The sequence below is a fragment of the Anopheles cruzii genome, chromosome 3 (assembly GCF_943734635.1).
Source record: "Anopheles cruzii chromosome 3, idAnoCruzAS_RS32_06, whole genome shotgun sequence".
Classification (NCBI taxonomy): Eukaryota; Metazoa; Arthropoda; class Insecta; order Diptera; family Culicidae; genus Anopheles; species Anopheles cruzii.
This window is the reverse complement of record NC_069145.1, coordinates 18747296-18761768: the sequence shown is the minus strand read 5'-3', so window position 1 is coordinate 18761768 and position 14473 is coordinate 18747296. Positions and strand designations below refer to the sequence as shown.

At 52.2% G+C, this 14473-nt stretch overlaps 1 protein-coding gene across 1 annotated transcript in view; it reads left to right on the top strand.

Annotated features, from left to right (window-relative positions):
- The window catches only part of LOC128269986 (basement membrane-specific heparan sulfate proteoglycan core protein), an 84434-nt gene that overhangs the window by 59723 nt on the left and 10238 nt on the right, over positions 1-14473 (top strand). The window contains exons 15-42 of the mRNA XM_053007390.1: positions 406-538; positions 792-877; positions 1190-1322; positions 1738-1852; positions 1938-2040; positions 3043-3147; positions 3223-3333; positions 3558-3674; positions 3897-4016; positions 4680-4754; positions 4923-4937; positions 5326-5459; positions 5531-5624; positions 6015-6395; positions 6462-6868; positions 6941-7225; positions 7287-8251; positions 8328-8445; positions 8516-9583; positions 9648-9911; positions 9976-10141; positions 11415-11548; positions 11625-11799; positions 11871-12471; positions 12549-12811; positions 13016-13196; positions 13272-14260; positions 14335-14453. Of these exons, the coding sequence (XP_052863350.1) occupies positions 406-538; positions 792-877; positions 1190-1322; positions 1738-1852; positions 1938-2040; positions 3043-3147; positions 3223-3333; positions 3558-3674; positions 3897-4016; positions 4680-4754; positions 4923-4937; positions 5326-5459; positions 5531-5624; positions 6015-6395; positions 6462-6868; positions 6941-7225; positions 7287-8251; positions 8328-8445; positions 8516-9583; positions 9648-9911; positions 9976-10141; positions 11415-11548; positions 11625-11799; positions 11871-12471; positions 12549-12811; positions 13016-13196; positions 13272-14260; positions 14335-14453 (7457 nt within the window). The remainder of the gene's footprint in view (positions 1-405; positions 539-791; positions 878-1189; positions 1323-1737; positions 1853-1937; positions 2041-3042; positions 3148-3222; positions 3334-3557; positions 3675-3896; positions 4017-4679; positions 4755-4922; positions 4938-5325; positions 5460-5530; positions 5625-6014; positions 6396-6461; positions 6869-6940; positions 7226-7286; positions 8252-8327; positions 8446-8515; positions 9584-9647; positions 9912-9975; positions 10142-11414; positions 11549-11624; positions 11800-11870; positions 12472-12548; positions 12812-13015; positions 13197-13271; positions 14261-14334; positions 14454-14473) is intronic.

Below are 14473 nucleotides of genomic sequence, written 5' to 3'. Positions count from 1 at the left end.
CACTTCGCTTCTAGTTCCACTGTCGTCTTCCTTCAAAACCATGCGATAGGTCTAAACTAAACGCTAAGCTCCCTAAGCTAACCTGAATTAACCTGTGGCGAAGGTTCCTGGCCTGCGCTTTCGTTTAAGTTTTTCGTTCCCGTTCATCAGGAACCGAAAGAAGGAAACCCATCTTGTGGGGTTTTCGGGCAAATTCGGCCAGTTTCAGCAATCACCGAATGGCGTTGGCTAATCAGAAAAAATGTGGATATGGAATTATGTTAACCAAAGCTGCACGCTGCGCACACTAAATTGCATAGATTGCCGCAGGCCAACGTTTGCTGCTAACAGAAAACTCACCGTACTATTACTGTTTCCCATTTTTGTACAAATGTATCTCATACACATGCAAAAACACACACACAGATGATTGTAGTATAAACGAGTTCTCTTGCGATGGCCAATGCTTCGAGCTGCGGATCTTTTGCAACGGCATGCCCGATTGCGCCGACGGCAGTGACGAACGGAACTGCATCACCTGTCACGGTGATGCCTTTCAGTAAGTGTCCTTCGAGGATCGTGGTCGCGGTCGAGGTGGCTGCGGTGGTGGGGCCTCCATTACCACCGCCTGGCGCGCACCGTGTATATAGAGTGTGGATTCTAAATAATCTGTTGTTTGTTTTCCCTATCTTTTCGGTACATTTGTGTCTCGTGAACTCGCCCACCCCGTGTACATATGCCCTGTATATTGTGCCCTTTCTGTTTGCACCAACCCAAACCACCTATCCCACCCGTGCACGGTCTCAATGCAGCTGCCACAGTAAACAATGCATTCCCCCGGAGCATCGTTGCGACGGTTTCGCGCATTGTAGTGACGGTAGCGATGAACATGGCTGTAGTAAGTGTCTCTTCATATTGCGTATTTGCATGTGGCCTGTCCGTGTGTTACTAATTTCTGCTTACCAATCGCAGCCGATACTAGTTCACTAGTTTAATACTAACTGCTAGTTTAGCTAGAACACAATTGGGTGAATCTTTCTCGACACATATCGCAATCGTCTCGTCTGTCAGCACGAAACAATTGTTCGCCGACACATATACTCCCAAAACGCACTAACACTTTTGTTCAACCAACCCTTCCCACAAAACACCCTTTTCTCTTCGCTGTATGATTCGCGCCTGCTCACCACCTTCCTCTCATGCCCGCCAGACACCAGTGTCAGCTGCGGTCGGGACCAGTGGCAGTGTAGAAATGGCTTGTGCCTTAACAGTGATTTCCGCTGCGACGGAAATCACGACTGCGCCGACGGTTCGGACGAGGAGGACTGCGAAGCGGAAGGTAAGTGGCCGGGCTGCCAGCATAAGCGTTCGCTGCCAGCATAAGCAATCGCATTCGAATGAAAATTTCGCAGAAAAAAACCATCCAGCCCACTCAAGGACGAATAACCTTTGTGCCTCTTGCTTTCTGCTTTGTTGCGCTCTGTTAATAACCCTTCGTATAGTAAAGTTTTACGCTAAGAAATTTTTGTTGAGTTGAGTGCACAATCATCACAATCGGGCATCAACAATCTCGAATAGGACCCAGTGCGCCCCCCCGCTGGGAACTGGTAAAACCAAACGATCTGTGAGAGTGTTTGAGATCTTTTCAGGGTGAATTCTGGACGGACACGTTACACGGCATTAATCTATTTTCTTCGCGTGTTTGGCGTGTTTTTTTCTCACGATTCTTGGTGGCCACAAAACAGTTCCCCACGAGCGATGCACGGACGAGGAGTTCCTATGCGATGGCCGGTGCATGGACATGGATCGTCGTTGCGATGGGCGACAGGATTGTGTCGATAATGCCGACGAGGAAGACTGCTTGGAACCGCCAGTGGAAGTAAGTGACCCCGGGCCGACCGGATCTGCATCAGCGTAACTAAAGCTTTCGCTGTTTCTTGTCCCTGTGGTGATTGTAGCGATGCAGCCAGCTTCAGTGCCCCGACGGGACGTGTTTCGAGCACTCGCAGCGCTGTGACGGCCGTCGGGATTGTGCCGATGGCTACGATGAGCAGGGTTGCCGTAAGTACTCACCGCCCGACCTGAAGTAGTGTTACTTTTGAAATGCCCAACCGGCCAGTGGCTACCGGAGTCCAAAAACCTGTACATCCGCGACGCACCAACGTTCTAAACACACCGACTTGCAGTGAACGCAAACAATGCGCCACACTAATGCTGCTTACTTCTCTCTCTAAATACCTTTCTCTCTTTCTCTCTCTACTTTCACCAAACTGCACGCCTCTGTAACTTCCACACGTGTGTGTTCTCTCTGTGTGTGTATTCCGTTCCGATGCCGCCTTGAAATCACTGCACTCTGTCTCTGCCAACATGCAATAATGCACCACACTTACGCACCCATGTCCTGGCGCGCGCAGGGTCCTGCAATCAGACTGAGTTCACCTGCTTAGACGGGCACTTTTGCATTGACATCGCGCTGCGGTGCGACAGTTTCTACGATTGCAAAGACTTCTCCGACGAGCAGAACTGTTTCGGTTAATACCAATGTACCAATGTGGGAATTTTTTAACCGTTCTTTCTTCGTTTGTCTTTGCCATTCGTTTGTCTCTGTTCAGTGTTTCAATTGTTTTGTTTCTTCTTTTGCATGTTTATGCCTTTAAACAATGACTTTGTTTCGATTTTGTGCTCAGTGTGAACGCGGACGTTGGAGTTCTTGTGTTTATCATCAACAAAGAAATTCCGCTCATGTCTTGGTCAATTTTCACATTTTCTGTTCCATCCTTTCTACTGTTCGATGTTTGAGTTGTTGATGGGCGGATGGATCTTTGGGTAGGTCTTAGTTTTTACCGAAGACTAATCTTTTCTTCCTGGAACGTTCCGTTCGATATATTTTGATAATCTTTATTTTCTTTCTGCACTCTCCTATGCACGTCTGTCGTCGGTTTTATTGTAGAGAACGGAGTCATGCATCGTGTTGGTAGTTTAGTGTACGATTTACCGTTAAAGTTTAAACAGTCATTGCGCACAATCTAATCTACCGTCTCTGCTCCGCAACAATACTTCCAGCTTGCCGTTCGAATGAATTCACCTGCGGCGATGGCCACTGCATTCCCAGCTACCAAGTGTGCAACAAACGAGCGGACTGTCGGGACGAGTCCGACGAACGGAACTGTAAGCACGAACCATTTATGCAGCTCCCTGTATCCGTGGACCAATGTACGCCAACATGACGTCCATTTTTCCTAGGTTCTTGCTCTCGAAACGAGTACCGCTGCGGAACTGGCCAGTGTATCGACGAGAGCCGTCGCTGTGATCAGCGTGTGGACTGCTCGGACGGATCGGACGAGCGAGATTGCAGTAAGTGTCGGGACAGTGCTTCCGCAAACATGGCCCCTTCCGGATCCCCATTCCGCCATTTCGTTCATTTCGTTGTCATTTCACTGTTCTTTTCCTTTTTCATGTTAATTTTCCAAACCATTTCATCGACGTCCGGTTCTGGGGGTGCGGTGAACCGGTTGCCAAACTATCATTCCGCGATCAATCCACCACCATTACCGCGTGCTGTGCATCGCCATCCGCAGGACATGTAGAGTGTAGATCGCACGAGTGGAGGTGCCACAGTGGCCACTGCATCCGACTCGAGCAGCGATGCAACCGTCGGTTCGAATGTCCCGATCGTAGCGATGAGATGGGTTGTCGTAAGTGTCCTCTGCTCTTTATCGGCCTACTGTGTTTATGTTACTGTGTTCGTCCGGCCGACCGTCTGACCGTTTTACTTTAATTTCCATCGGCTTCATTATTTTCGTACCTTATTTTTATCCTGTCGGCGGTTGTACGGTCTCTTCGATTCTTTCGGTCATACTCAATCCTTTCTTTCCCTTCCAAAACTGGCGTCGCTGATTCCGCTCCGGACAAAACAGACAGCTGTGCACCGAACATGTTCCGATGTGAGAACGGTCCCTGCATTGACCTGTCGTTGAAGTGCAACGGCAGAGTAGACTGTCCCTATGACACTAGTGATGAGCTTGATTGTTTCGGGCGTAAGTTGCGCAGAGCAGGCTAAGCTAATGCGGCCAGTTCTAAGCTTGAACCACCACGTTCACGTTTGCTTTTTCGTAACACACTACAACTAAGGATTGATTAATTTTGTTGAAGGAAAAAAATCCTTTAGTTTATTTTTCGACTAAACAAATGCTATGACCAACAATTAAAAATGATCTCCCGTGCTTCTATAAAGAACGCAAGGAATCGATCAATGCATCACTCTTTTCAAATTACTTTTGAAAGTTCGTTTGGATTGCTTTCACAACTGACAACTCTACTCACGAAATAAAATGGTTGACTTCACGATTAACTCCGGTTTACAGATTTAACCCAGGTTTTAACTTGATTCGCCTTCCCAAACAGTATATGCAGCCACCTTGCGGAACGATTTATATTCTTCGCTTCTCGTTTCTTCGTTTATCTTCGTGGAAATAAATCTCCTGTAACCAGTTATGGCTGCTGCTTGTCCCAAAATTGAACTAAAATCACTCAGCGAATTGGTTTTGCGTGGAGTTCACTAATGTCACGGCGTTGCATTCCGAAATCACGACTGTTAACAGAATCCTCGGGGAGTTCTTTCGTTTTGTATAGGAGCATATGTTAATCGATTTCTTCATTCCTGTCATGTTTTACCTACACTTCAAAATGAAACCATGCAGATGTCGTGCCACCACCGTTCGATCAGCCGCGCCTCGATCTGAAGACCTACCCGAACGAGCAGAGCATCAAGGAAAGTAAGTACCTTTTCGTCGTACTTTGGCGTGGTTTCTTCTGAACTTTTCGCTTCTCCAAACTTCTGCTGCTGTACCTAAAATAAAACCTGTGCCCTCGCTCTGCTCTAACGCCAATCTTCTTCCCTTTTTATATGCTTTCTAATCACTCTTGTGCTTGAAAATGTGTAGAGGATATTGTTGAGGGTAAGTTTCGAGCAGACGGCTCGGTCTTTAAGGTGCATGCTTTTTTTCTGCACGAACTGCACGCTAGAGAACCCACACCCGTTACTGGAATCGGATTGGATTCAAGATAGTTATCATTGAATACTATTTTCTCATCTTGACTAAATACTTTGACGATCTTTCAAGTTAGACGAAATAAATTTAAATATAAATTTCTTTCATTAGCGGTTAAATCATTCGCCAAAACAAAGGGTAGAAAATCGTCGCAAAATATTAGTTATTTCAACCTATTTAACTCAGTTAACCATTACAAAATGTAACACAATTCTCGTTATCATGAATGCACAATGGGATTGTTGGTTGTTTCGTTGACCAAATATTCACACAAATATGGTTGCACACATTCCAGGCAATGAGGTCGTGTTCCAGTGCCGCGACGAGGGTCCCATGCACGCCAAAGTGAAGTGGGTTCGTCTGAACGGTCAACCGCTACCACCGGGAACGCGCGACCTTAACGGTCGTTTGGAGATCCCCAACATTCGGGTAAGCTCCCTTCCGTGTCATCCTTCTTCTGCAGCGTTTAACATGTTCCGTTCGCTTGCGTTCCAAACTAGATTGACCACAGTGGCGAATACGTCTGCGAGGCGGTCGGATATCCAAAGTCAACCCTCGGCAGCAGCAAAAGCGTCAGTCTGAACGTGGAAAGATGTAAGTCACTCTCTAGGAAAAGATCATATAGTATGCTACAAACGACTACTTGTTACAATTGTTGTGTTTCCGCCGTCAGCATGGAACGTTAAGTATAGTAATCTCAGGAATGGGGCCTTAAAGTACGGTACAGTACCGCACATCGGGTTTACGTTCTTTGGACCAGGTAATCTAGGCGGTTGATACCGTTTTTTTGTTTTTCGAGAAATACTCTCAAATGTCCAATTGTTTTTCATGCATTCGCCAACGGATTTGCAATCCCATTGGATTGAATGTGATACGTGGTTAGTAAATGAAATTGAATTGTATTTAAGTTTCCAAAAAGGATTACGCATCACCATTACGCACGCCCATCGGGATGTTAATGCTGATCTTTCGGTTGCTCCTTAGACAACTACCAACGCCCACCGACAGCGTGTGCGGTGAATGAAGCCACCTGCTCGAACGGTGACTGCATACTGAAGACCCAGATCTGCGACGGCAACCGGGACTGCCAGGATGGCTCCGACGAGACGAGCTGCAGCCGGTACCAGAAGTGTGAACCGAACCAGTTCAAGTGCCGCAACAACAAGTGCATCCTGAAAACCTGGCTCTGCGACGGGGAACTGGATTGTAATGACGGTTCGGACGAGGAGAACTGCGCCACCTTGCCACCAAACTCGCCCTGCCGGTACGATGAGTATCAGTGCCGCTCTGGGCAGTGCATTCCGAAGTCATTCCAGTGCGACACCCACGCCGACTGTCTGGACAAATCGGACGAAGTTGGTTGCAGTAAGTGCCGACGACCCGACTCCGCGTCTAGTGTCTAGTTCCTTATCCGTTGCCTTCCAATTCCAGTGGCACCTTCCGTCGTTCAGCCGCCTCCACCATCGCTAACCATCCCCGTTGGGGGCATCCTGAACATTACGTGTCGCGCAACGGGTATTCCGGTGCCGCTCATTGTTTGGCGTCTGAACTGGAACCATGTGCCGGAGAAGTGCAACTCACAAAGCGATCGTGGGTTCGGGCGATTGACCTGCGAGGACATGCAACCGATCGATGCCGGTGCGTACTCGTGCGAAATCATCAACTCGATGGGCACACACTTCGTGTCGCCGGACACCATCGTGATAGTGACCGGTGCTGGTCAGGTGTGTCAGCAGGGATACTTCAACAACAAGGCACGCAATCCGAACGACTGCATCAATTGTTTCTGCTTCGGCGTAACGAGCACGTGCAAGAGTGCCGATCTGTACACGTATGCGGTGAGTCTACTTCGCCCTGACCCCCACGGGTCTAGTGCAGCTACTTAATCCGGGTCTCTGTGTGTCTTGCAGTTAAAGCCTCCGGTCTCGTCATTGACGGTGGTTGGTGTTGAAGGACCGTGGTCCGGACGACGAGAGCTGGTGGTCGGTGAGTTCGAGAACCACAATCTAACCGCCCAACGGCACGGGGTGCAGCTCCGGTTGACAAACCTGGTGCCGGGACGCCGAATCCCGTACTACTCGCTTCCCGAGGAGTACAAGGGCAATCAGTTGAAATCTTACGGTGGTTCCATCCGATACGACGTCGAGTATGACGGTCACGGACGTCCCATCCTAGCACCGGATGTCATACTGCAGGTAATAAACGATCCAGCTCAACAAAGTTCGTCCGAATGACCGAATTCTCGTACGGTTGTAGGGCAACGGAATCACTCTGCTGTACAGCCACAACCAGACGTTCTATCCGGACGTGAAGAACCACGTGACAGTTAGCTTGTTGCCGGGGCTGTGGCAGAAACCAGACCAGACTCCGGCGACCCGTGGCGACATCATGATGCTGCTGGCCAGCATCGACAGCATTCTGATCCGCATGCAGTACATCGACGCCATCGAGCGCAACATTGAGCTCGTGAACATCATGATGGACTCGGCCGGGTACGACGATCGTGGACTGGGTTCCGCTTCGCTCGTCGAGGAATGCCGCTGTCCACCCGGCTACCGGGGGTTGTCCTGCGAGAGCTGCGATTACGACTACGTCCGCCAGAGCAGCGGTCCCTGGCTGGGACGCTGTGTACCGCGGGCGGAAGAGTGCCGTCCGGGATACTACGGTGATCCGAACCGTGGCATACCGTGCCAACCGTGTCCGTGTCCGGTGGCGGGTGAGAAGTCTCGTGCTCGCTCCTGCTACCTGGATGCTCGCGACAATGTAGTCTGCAAGTGCGATCGAGGTTATGCCGGCGAACGGTGCATGGAATGTGACGTTGGTTACGTCGGAAACCCTCTCGGCGAGGGTTGCTTCCCGCGGCCGGTCTCCAACTGTAACTCACTCGGTACGGAGCGAGCGCTCGGAGATGGTCGCTGCTACTGCAAATCGGGTGTCGAGGGGCAGTACTGTGACCGGTGCTCGGCGCAGCACTTCTACATGCACGACAAGGGCTGCGTCGAGTGCTTCTGCATGGGCGTATCGAATCTGTGCTCCAGCACCACACAAACGCGGGACGTAGTGCAGGCCTCGTTCGCCGACGGCCGATCGTCGTTCTCGCTGGTCTCCGATTATACCAACCCGTCGGTCGTCGCCAACAGTTTACCGATTTCGAACAGAGAAATAGTGTACCGTAACTTCGGAGTGAGCGACGAAACGTTCTACTGGAGACTTCCGACACAGTAAGCTGATATTTTGGTGGCGTTATCTGCAAGAGAGAGAGAGAGAGCTTGATACACTACGAATACACTTTTCTAGGTTTTTGGGCAACAAGCTAACCTCTTTCGGTGGCCATCTGAACTACACGCTACGCTACACGCCCCACTCGTCCGGTGGAGTCTCGCGTAACAACTCTCCAGATGTAGTGCTGCACAGTGTAAGATCACGATCGCGCCCAGAATTGCTGAACTGCACCCTAAGTAACCGTAACTATGCTTCGTTTACAGGGCAACAAGATTAAGCTGCACCACTACCGGGCCAACAGCGGCAGCTCACCGTTCGGATCGAGCACCAACTCCGTCCCGGTGCTGGAGGACTTCTGGCAGAACTACGAAGACGGTAACACGGCCAACAGAGAGTACCTGCTTATGGCACTAGCGAACGTTAGTGATATCTTCATCAAGGCAACGTACAACACCGTTTCGAACGAGGCCGCCCTGTCGCACGTCAGCCTGGACATTGCCCGAGAGCATCCGTTCGGTGGATCGGGAGCGCGTGCCTGGCCCGTCGAGCAGTGCCAGTGTCCGCAGGGTCACATCGGCCTATCGTGCGAAGACTGCGCGCCCGGATACTACAAGGGCGACAGTGGTATCTACCTGGGGCTGTGCGAACGGTGTCAGTGTAATGGCCACTCGGAGGAGTGCGATTCTCAGACGGGTGCCTGTCTCCGGTGTCGTGATAACACCTACGGTAGTAGCTGCGAGTACTGTTTGCCACAGTTCACCGGCAACGCAACCGGTGGCACTCCGTTCGACTGCAGACCGAGCAAACCGAGCGAGCAGGTTGACTGCAGCCGGGATTGTGATGCACGGGGAGGCCGGTGCACCAGCTACGGCTGTGAGTGTAAGGAGCTGGTCGAAGGGAGTCGGTGTGACCAGTGCCGCGAAGGTTCGTTCGGACTGAGCAGTCGGCACGGGTCCGGGTGTCTGGAGTGTTTCTGCTCCGGTGTAACGAAGTCGTGCGGCATCTCGAACATGTACCGCGAGGAACTGCCGGTCATTGTGGATGAGTTCGACAACACGATCACGTTGGCCGACCGCGACGGTAAGGTGCTGGTGCGGGACAACTTCAACATCAACCCGAGCATAAACGTCATTAGCTACGTGTTCCGCGATCGCGATACGTACTACTGGAACCTGCCGAGCCAGGTGCTGGGCAGCCAGATTCTGTCGTACGGCGCTAACCTAACCGTAACGCAGCAGGTCGACGGTGGACGACCGTTGCCGGACCAGGATATAATTCTCATTGGCAACGGGCTGAAGCTGGTGTGGTCTCGGGACCACTACGAGGATGGCGTAAGTCTGCTGTGCGATGCCGGATATTTCGGATTGGCTAACCTTCGCTGCTCTGGCTTTTCAGACCTACATCGTACCGTTGCATGAGTCATACTGGACGGTCATTAATCGCCGTACGTCCTACCCGGCTTCCCGAAGCGATCTGTTGACCGTGCTGGCCAATTTGGATCACATCCTGATCCGCGCCACCACCAAAGAGGGTACGCGCCAGTCCAGCATGAGCGACATCACACTCGGAACCGCCGTTACCACTCGCAACTACAACGGCATTGCCGAAGATGTAGAGATGTGCCGCTGTCCGCCGGGCTATCGTGGTACTAGCTGCGAGGTATGGCCGTGGCACCATGGCGCCGCGTTTCACTGGAGATTGACAGCATTCTTCATGTTTCTAGCTCTGCGAAGATTTGCACTATCGTGACATCTACAACCGGCGTGCCGGCATGCCCAGTGTCTGCAAGCGGTGTCCCTGCGAAAACGCTGACTCGTGTCAGATGGACAGCCGCGGTGAGGTATCGTGCAACTGTCGCGAAGGTTACACGGGCGTAAACTGCGATAACCGTAAGTGTTGGCCCCCGGGTGCACGCATTTACGCGGCTAGGCGTAGCGCGTAACGAGGTGTTCCTCTTTCTCTCCCCGCCGTCGTGCTGCCGCATGTAAATGTGGCTCTGGATATCCGTTTTTGTTCTCGTTGTTACCACGTAGCTTCATCAATTGCACGCTCACACTCACGGAATGGTTTGCCGCAGGCTAACAGTTAAAGGGGTTAACCCGCACATTCGCCTTTAAATTGCACTAATAACCTTTGAATTGCAACGGAAGAGTTCACACAAAATAGTTTACACGCAACTGGTTTACAAAATGGGCATTGATTTAACCAAATGGTAAGAAGTTGGCCTTTACAGTGGCAAGAAGTTTGGGGGCCCATTAGTCGTGGTATGGGTAACTCTTCTTAACGTTCCGGGTTCGAATGTAATTGTTTTTCAACCACACGCATAACACCCTTTTTTGCATCGTTAATCTCATCATCATCATCATCATGCACCGCACAGGAGCACGGAAACCTAAGACCGCCCGGTTGGCACCGGGTAGACGTAGACCTGCGGCCGCTAACGTTGTCGCTAGTGCACCTACTAAAATCAACTGCTCGAACGGTGCGACGTTTGAGGCATCGTACCGCCCTCACTACGATCAGTACTTGAAGTGCGACAAATATGGCGCCGTAATCGAAGTGATATACAAAAGCAAGAACAAGCGATCTCATAAAGGTGGTTGTTGGTGGTTTGCTACCTGAATGTTTAAGCGCTTTGGTTGGTCATAACACGAACGCTTGCCTTCCTACTTACTCCCGTGCTCCAGGGACTTAACTACCGAAAATGATCTACTATTTCTCTAATCAGCCAAACATTACAACATCATGCATGCCGGCCGTTTACAAAAATTAATACACAAGGTACAGACCTTAGGCGCAACGTACACCTATAACCACTATAATCACACTTTTCGCTCCAAAGTATTGTATATATAGTATTGCGTTGCGCAACAAAGCACCGGGACCGCCGGGACATACCGCTGTACATAGTCAAACTAGTTTGGAGCACTCCGGAGGTGACCTAAACACCACCATACGAGGGTTCCGATTTGGCGTCAGTTTGCCCCGAAGTCACCTGAAAGTTAATTTATAGATAGTTAATAATCCGGTAACTAACAAGGGCATAAGTAGGCAGTTAACCATCACCGAATAACAATGTACAGACAGCCGTGTACCTTCCGAGTGCCTCGGTACTAACGTTGAATGTGTTCTCTGTCTCTGTCCACTTCTCGAACTCGACAGATGTCGATTCGCGGCCGATCGTGCCACCGCCGAGTCCCGTGATCGAAGTGAACATCAACGTGCCGTCCATCCAAATTGTCGAGGTCGGCAATGACTTCCGGGCCGACTGTCACGCACGTCATCTGGTGTCGAAGGTATGTGAACCCGAGTGCCAGCGAAATGTTTCGTGAACGGCGTCGCTTCAATCGTCCTGTGGACCTTTAATTTCAGCATCCAATCGAAGTGCAATGGAACAGAGAGAATGGCCGCATGCCCGATCACGCGTACACCGATCGCGGTACGCTGGTGATCACCAACATCCAGATCACTGACGGTGGATCGTACGTCTGTCGCGCCGGCAGTGGACCCGAGGTGGTCTACAAACAGGTCACCATTAACGTCAGCAGTAAGTATGGCGATGGCGCTGGTGTGCCGCGGTGAACTCAAGCCCCACAATCTCTCCGTCTCCATTCGCAGAACAAGAACTTGTGCGCCCAGCGGTAAAGCTCTCGCCTCAGTTGGTCGACCAGAACGAGTATCAACGGGTCGAGGTGCGGTGCGTTGCCACGGGTTACCCAACACCGACCATTGTTTGGGAGCGCGTCGATCAGCCGATGCCCTTCAACACGGTCAACGAGCACGGTTTGCTGCGGTTCAACTCGCTCCGACTGCAGGACGCCGGCACTTACCGGTGTCTCGCTCGGAACGACGTCGGTGAGGCCGATGCCCTGTTGACGGTGTACGTCCGGACCGTCGGTGGTCCGGTTGTACCGCCACCGTCCTCGAACGGGGTAGAGGAGCAAGTTGTAATCATGCCCAGCAGCTTCGATGGCCAACCGGGCCAACAGATCCGGCTGGTGTGTCAGTGCTCCCCGACGGCTCGCGTCACCTGGAACAAGCAGGGCGAAACGCGGCTGCCACCGAATGCCAACGTACGCAACGAGATTCTGATCATCGAGCACGCGTCCCAAGAGAACAGCGGTCGCTATAGCTGCACGGCCTACTTCCCAACCGGTCGCGTCAAAGTGTCCACCGTCGATGTGCTCGTCACCGATAGTCTGCCACCGCAACCGAACAAGTACGTCTTTCGCCGGGCCATTGATTGGCAAACGATGGCCAACCTGTTTACCTTTCGCGCGTTCTTTCCTTCGCCAGAATCGCACCACGCGTGAATCCGCTAAACAAAAACTACATGCTGGTGCAAGGTTCGGACTTTTCGCTCCCGTGCGAAGCTACCGGAACACCGTTCCCGACGATCAAGTGGACGCTGAGCGGCAAGCCGTTCGAGAGCAACGTCCAGCAGAGCAGCAACGTGTTGCGCATTTTCAACGCCCAGCCCAGCAACGGTGGAGTGTACATTTGCGTCGCCAACAACGAGGAGGGCATGGACCGGGCCTACACCGTTATCGAAATCGATCGTAAGTGTTGTGCGATGAGCATTTCATTCTCGAAATATGGCCTTACGGGCCTCATATCATGGCACTAAGAGTTGTGTGTTGTTACTATTTACAAGCCCTCGAAGCGATCACCGGTAAATGGGAAGCGTTCCAACCGATAGGACAACGTTTATTATGACACGAAGGATGTACTCTCTTCTAATGAATCTAATTTTTCGTATGCAGGTCGCGAGAGGCCCGTGTTGGAGCTGTACCCAAGCGAACCGCAAACGATCAAGGTTGGTGAGTCGGTCCGCTTGAGCTGTCGTGCGTCGGCCGGAGTACCGTACCCGACGATTAGCTGGGTCCGCAAGGATCGCATGCCGCTCTCCACTCGCTTCACCAACGATGCAGAGGGAGTGATAACGTAAGTAGAATGTCGGGGTGGTGGTCTACGCTATCATCGCTTGGTTCGCTAAACGAGATGCCATTCATCCGACAGACTGCTCGAAGCCAAGCTGGAAGATGCGGGCGAGTATGAGTGCCGGGCGGAGAATGTTGCCGGCTCGGCAGCCCTTTCGACCACGCTCGAGGTACTACAGCCACCGATGATCACCCTCGAACCGAACGAATACCACAAGATCACGGAGAACGACGATTTCACGATCTACTGCTCGGCCAGCGGTAAACCGGCGCCGACGCTCACCCTAACACCCCCCCGCGGAGCGCTCCGATCGTACAGTGCGCCGGTGGAAGGGTTGCGCGAGGTTTCGCTACAGCTGCACCGTGCCGAGCTGCAGGATGCCGGCACGTACGAGTGCACGGCAAAGAACGCTGCCGGCGAGGACTCGCAGTACCTGACACTGCAGGTCGAGCCGAAGCGGGGTGACATTGGCAAGCACAACGATGACGACGGCCGGGGCCCACAGCCCATCCACCGACCGCAGCCCTTACCACCGTCGCAACCGGGACAGCCGTTGTACCACACCTACAAGGCGGTGCTGGGCGAACAGGCGACGCTGATCTGCAACGAAGAGCACCACAGCGCACGCACCGAGTGGCGCCGTTCGGACGGGCGCGCCCTTCCGTACGGGTCGCTCGTGCGGGGCGGCAACCTGACGATCGAAAATACCGGCCACGATGCGAACGGTCTGTATGACTGCATCACGTACTCACTGTCCACGCAACCGGTGACGCTGGTGCGCATCATGGTCGAGGTGATAGCACCGCCCAAGATCAGCTTCAGCCCACCGATGCCGATGACGGTGCGACCGGGCGATAGGGTGGAGGTCCTGTGCAACGTCACCGGCGATCAGCCGATTCAGTTCCGCTGGCACGTCGAAGATAACCGCAGCTTGCCCCGCACGGTGCACGTGTACGACAACTATCTGCAGTTCTACAGCATCGCCCCGGAGGACGCCGGCCGGTACTACTGCACCGCGTGGAACCACCACGGCAACACGACGAAGGTGGCCGAAGTGATCGTCAACAGTAAGCAGCACCGGATCCCGGACCACTGAGCCCGTTCTCGCTTACCCATTCCGCGGTTTTCTTAATTTCCGCAGAGAACGAAATGATTCCCAATGGGCCGATCTACGGGCAGCGATACCACGATGTTGTGCGAGGTTCCTCGATACGATTGGAATGCCAGCTACCAACGGGCTACTCGTACGCAGGCGTTCGCGTAAGTGGTTCGTGCAATTG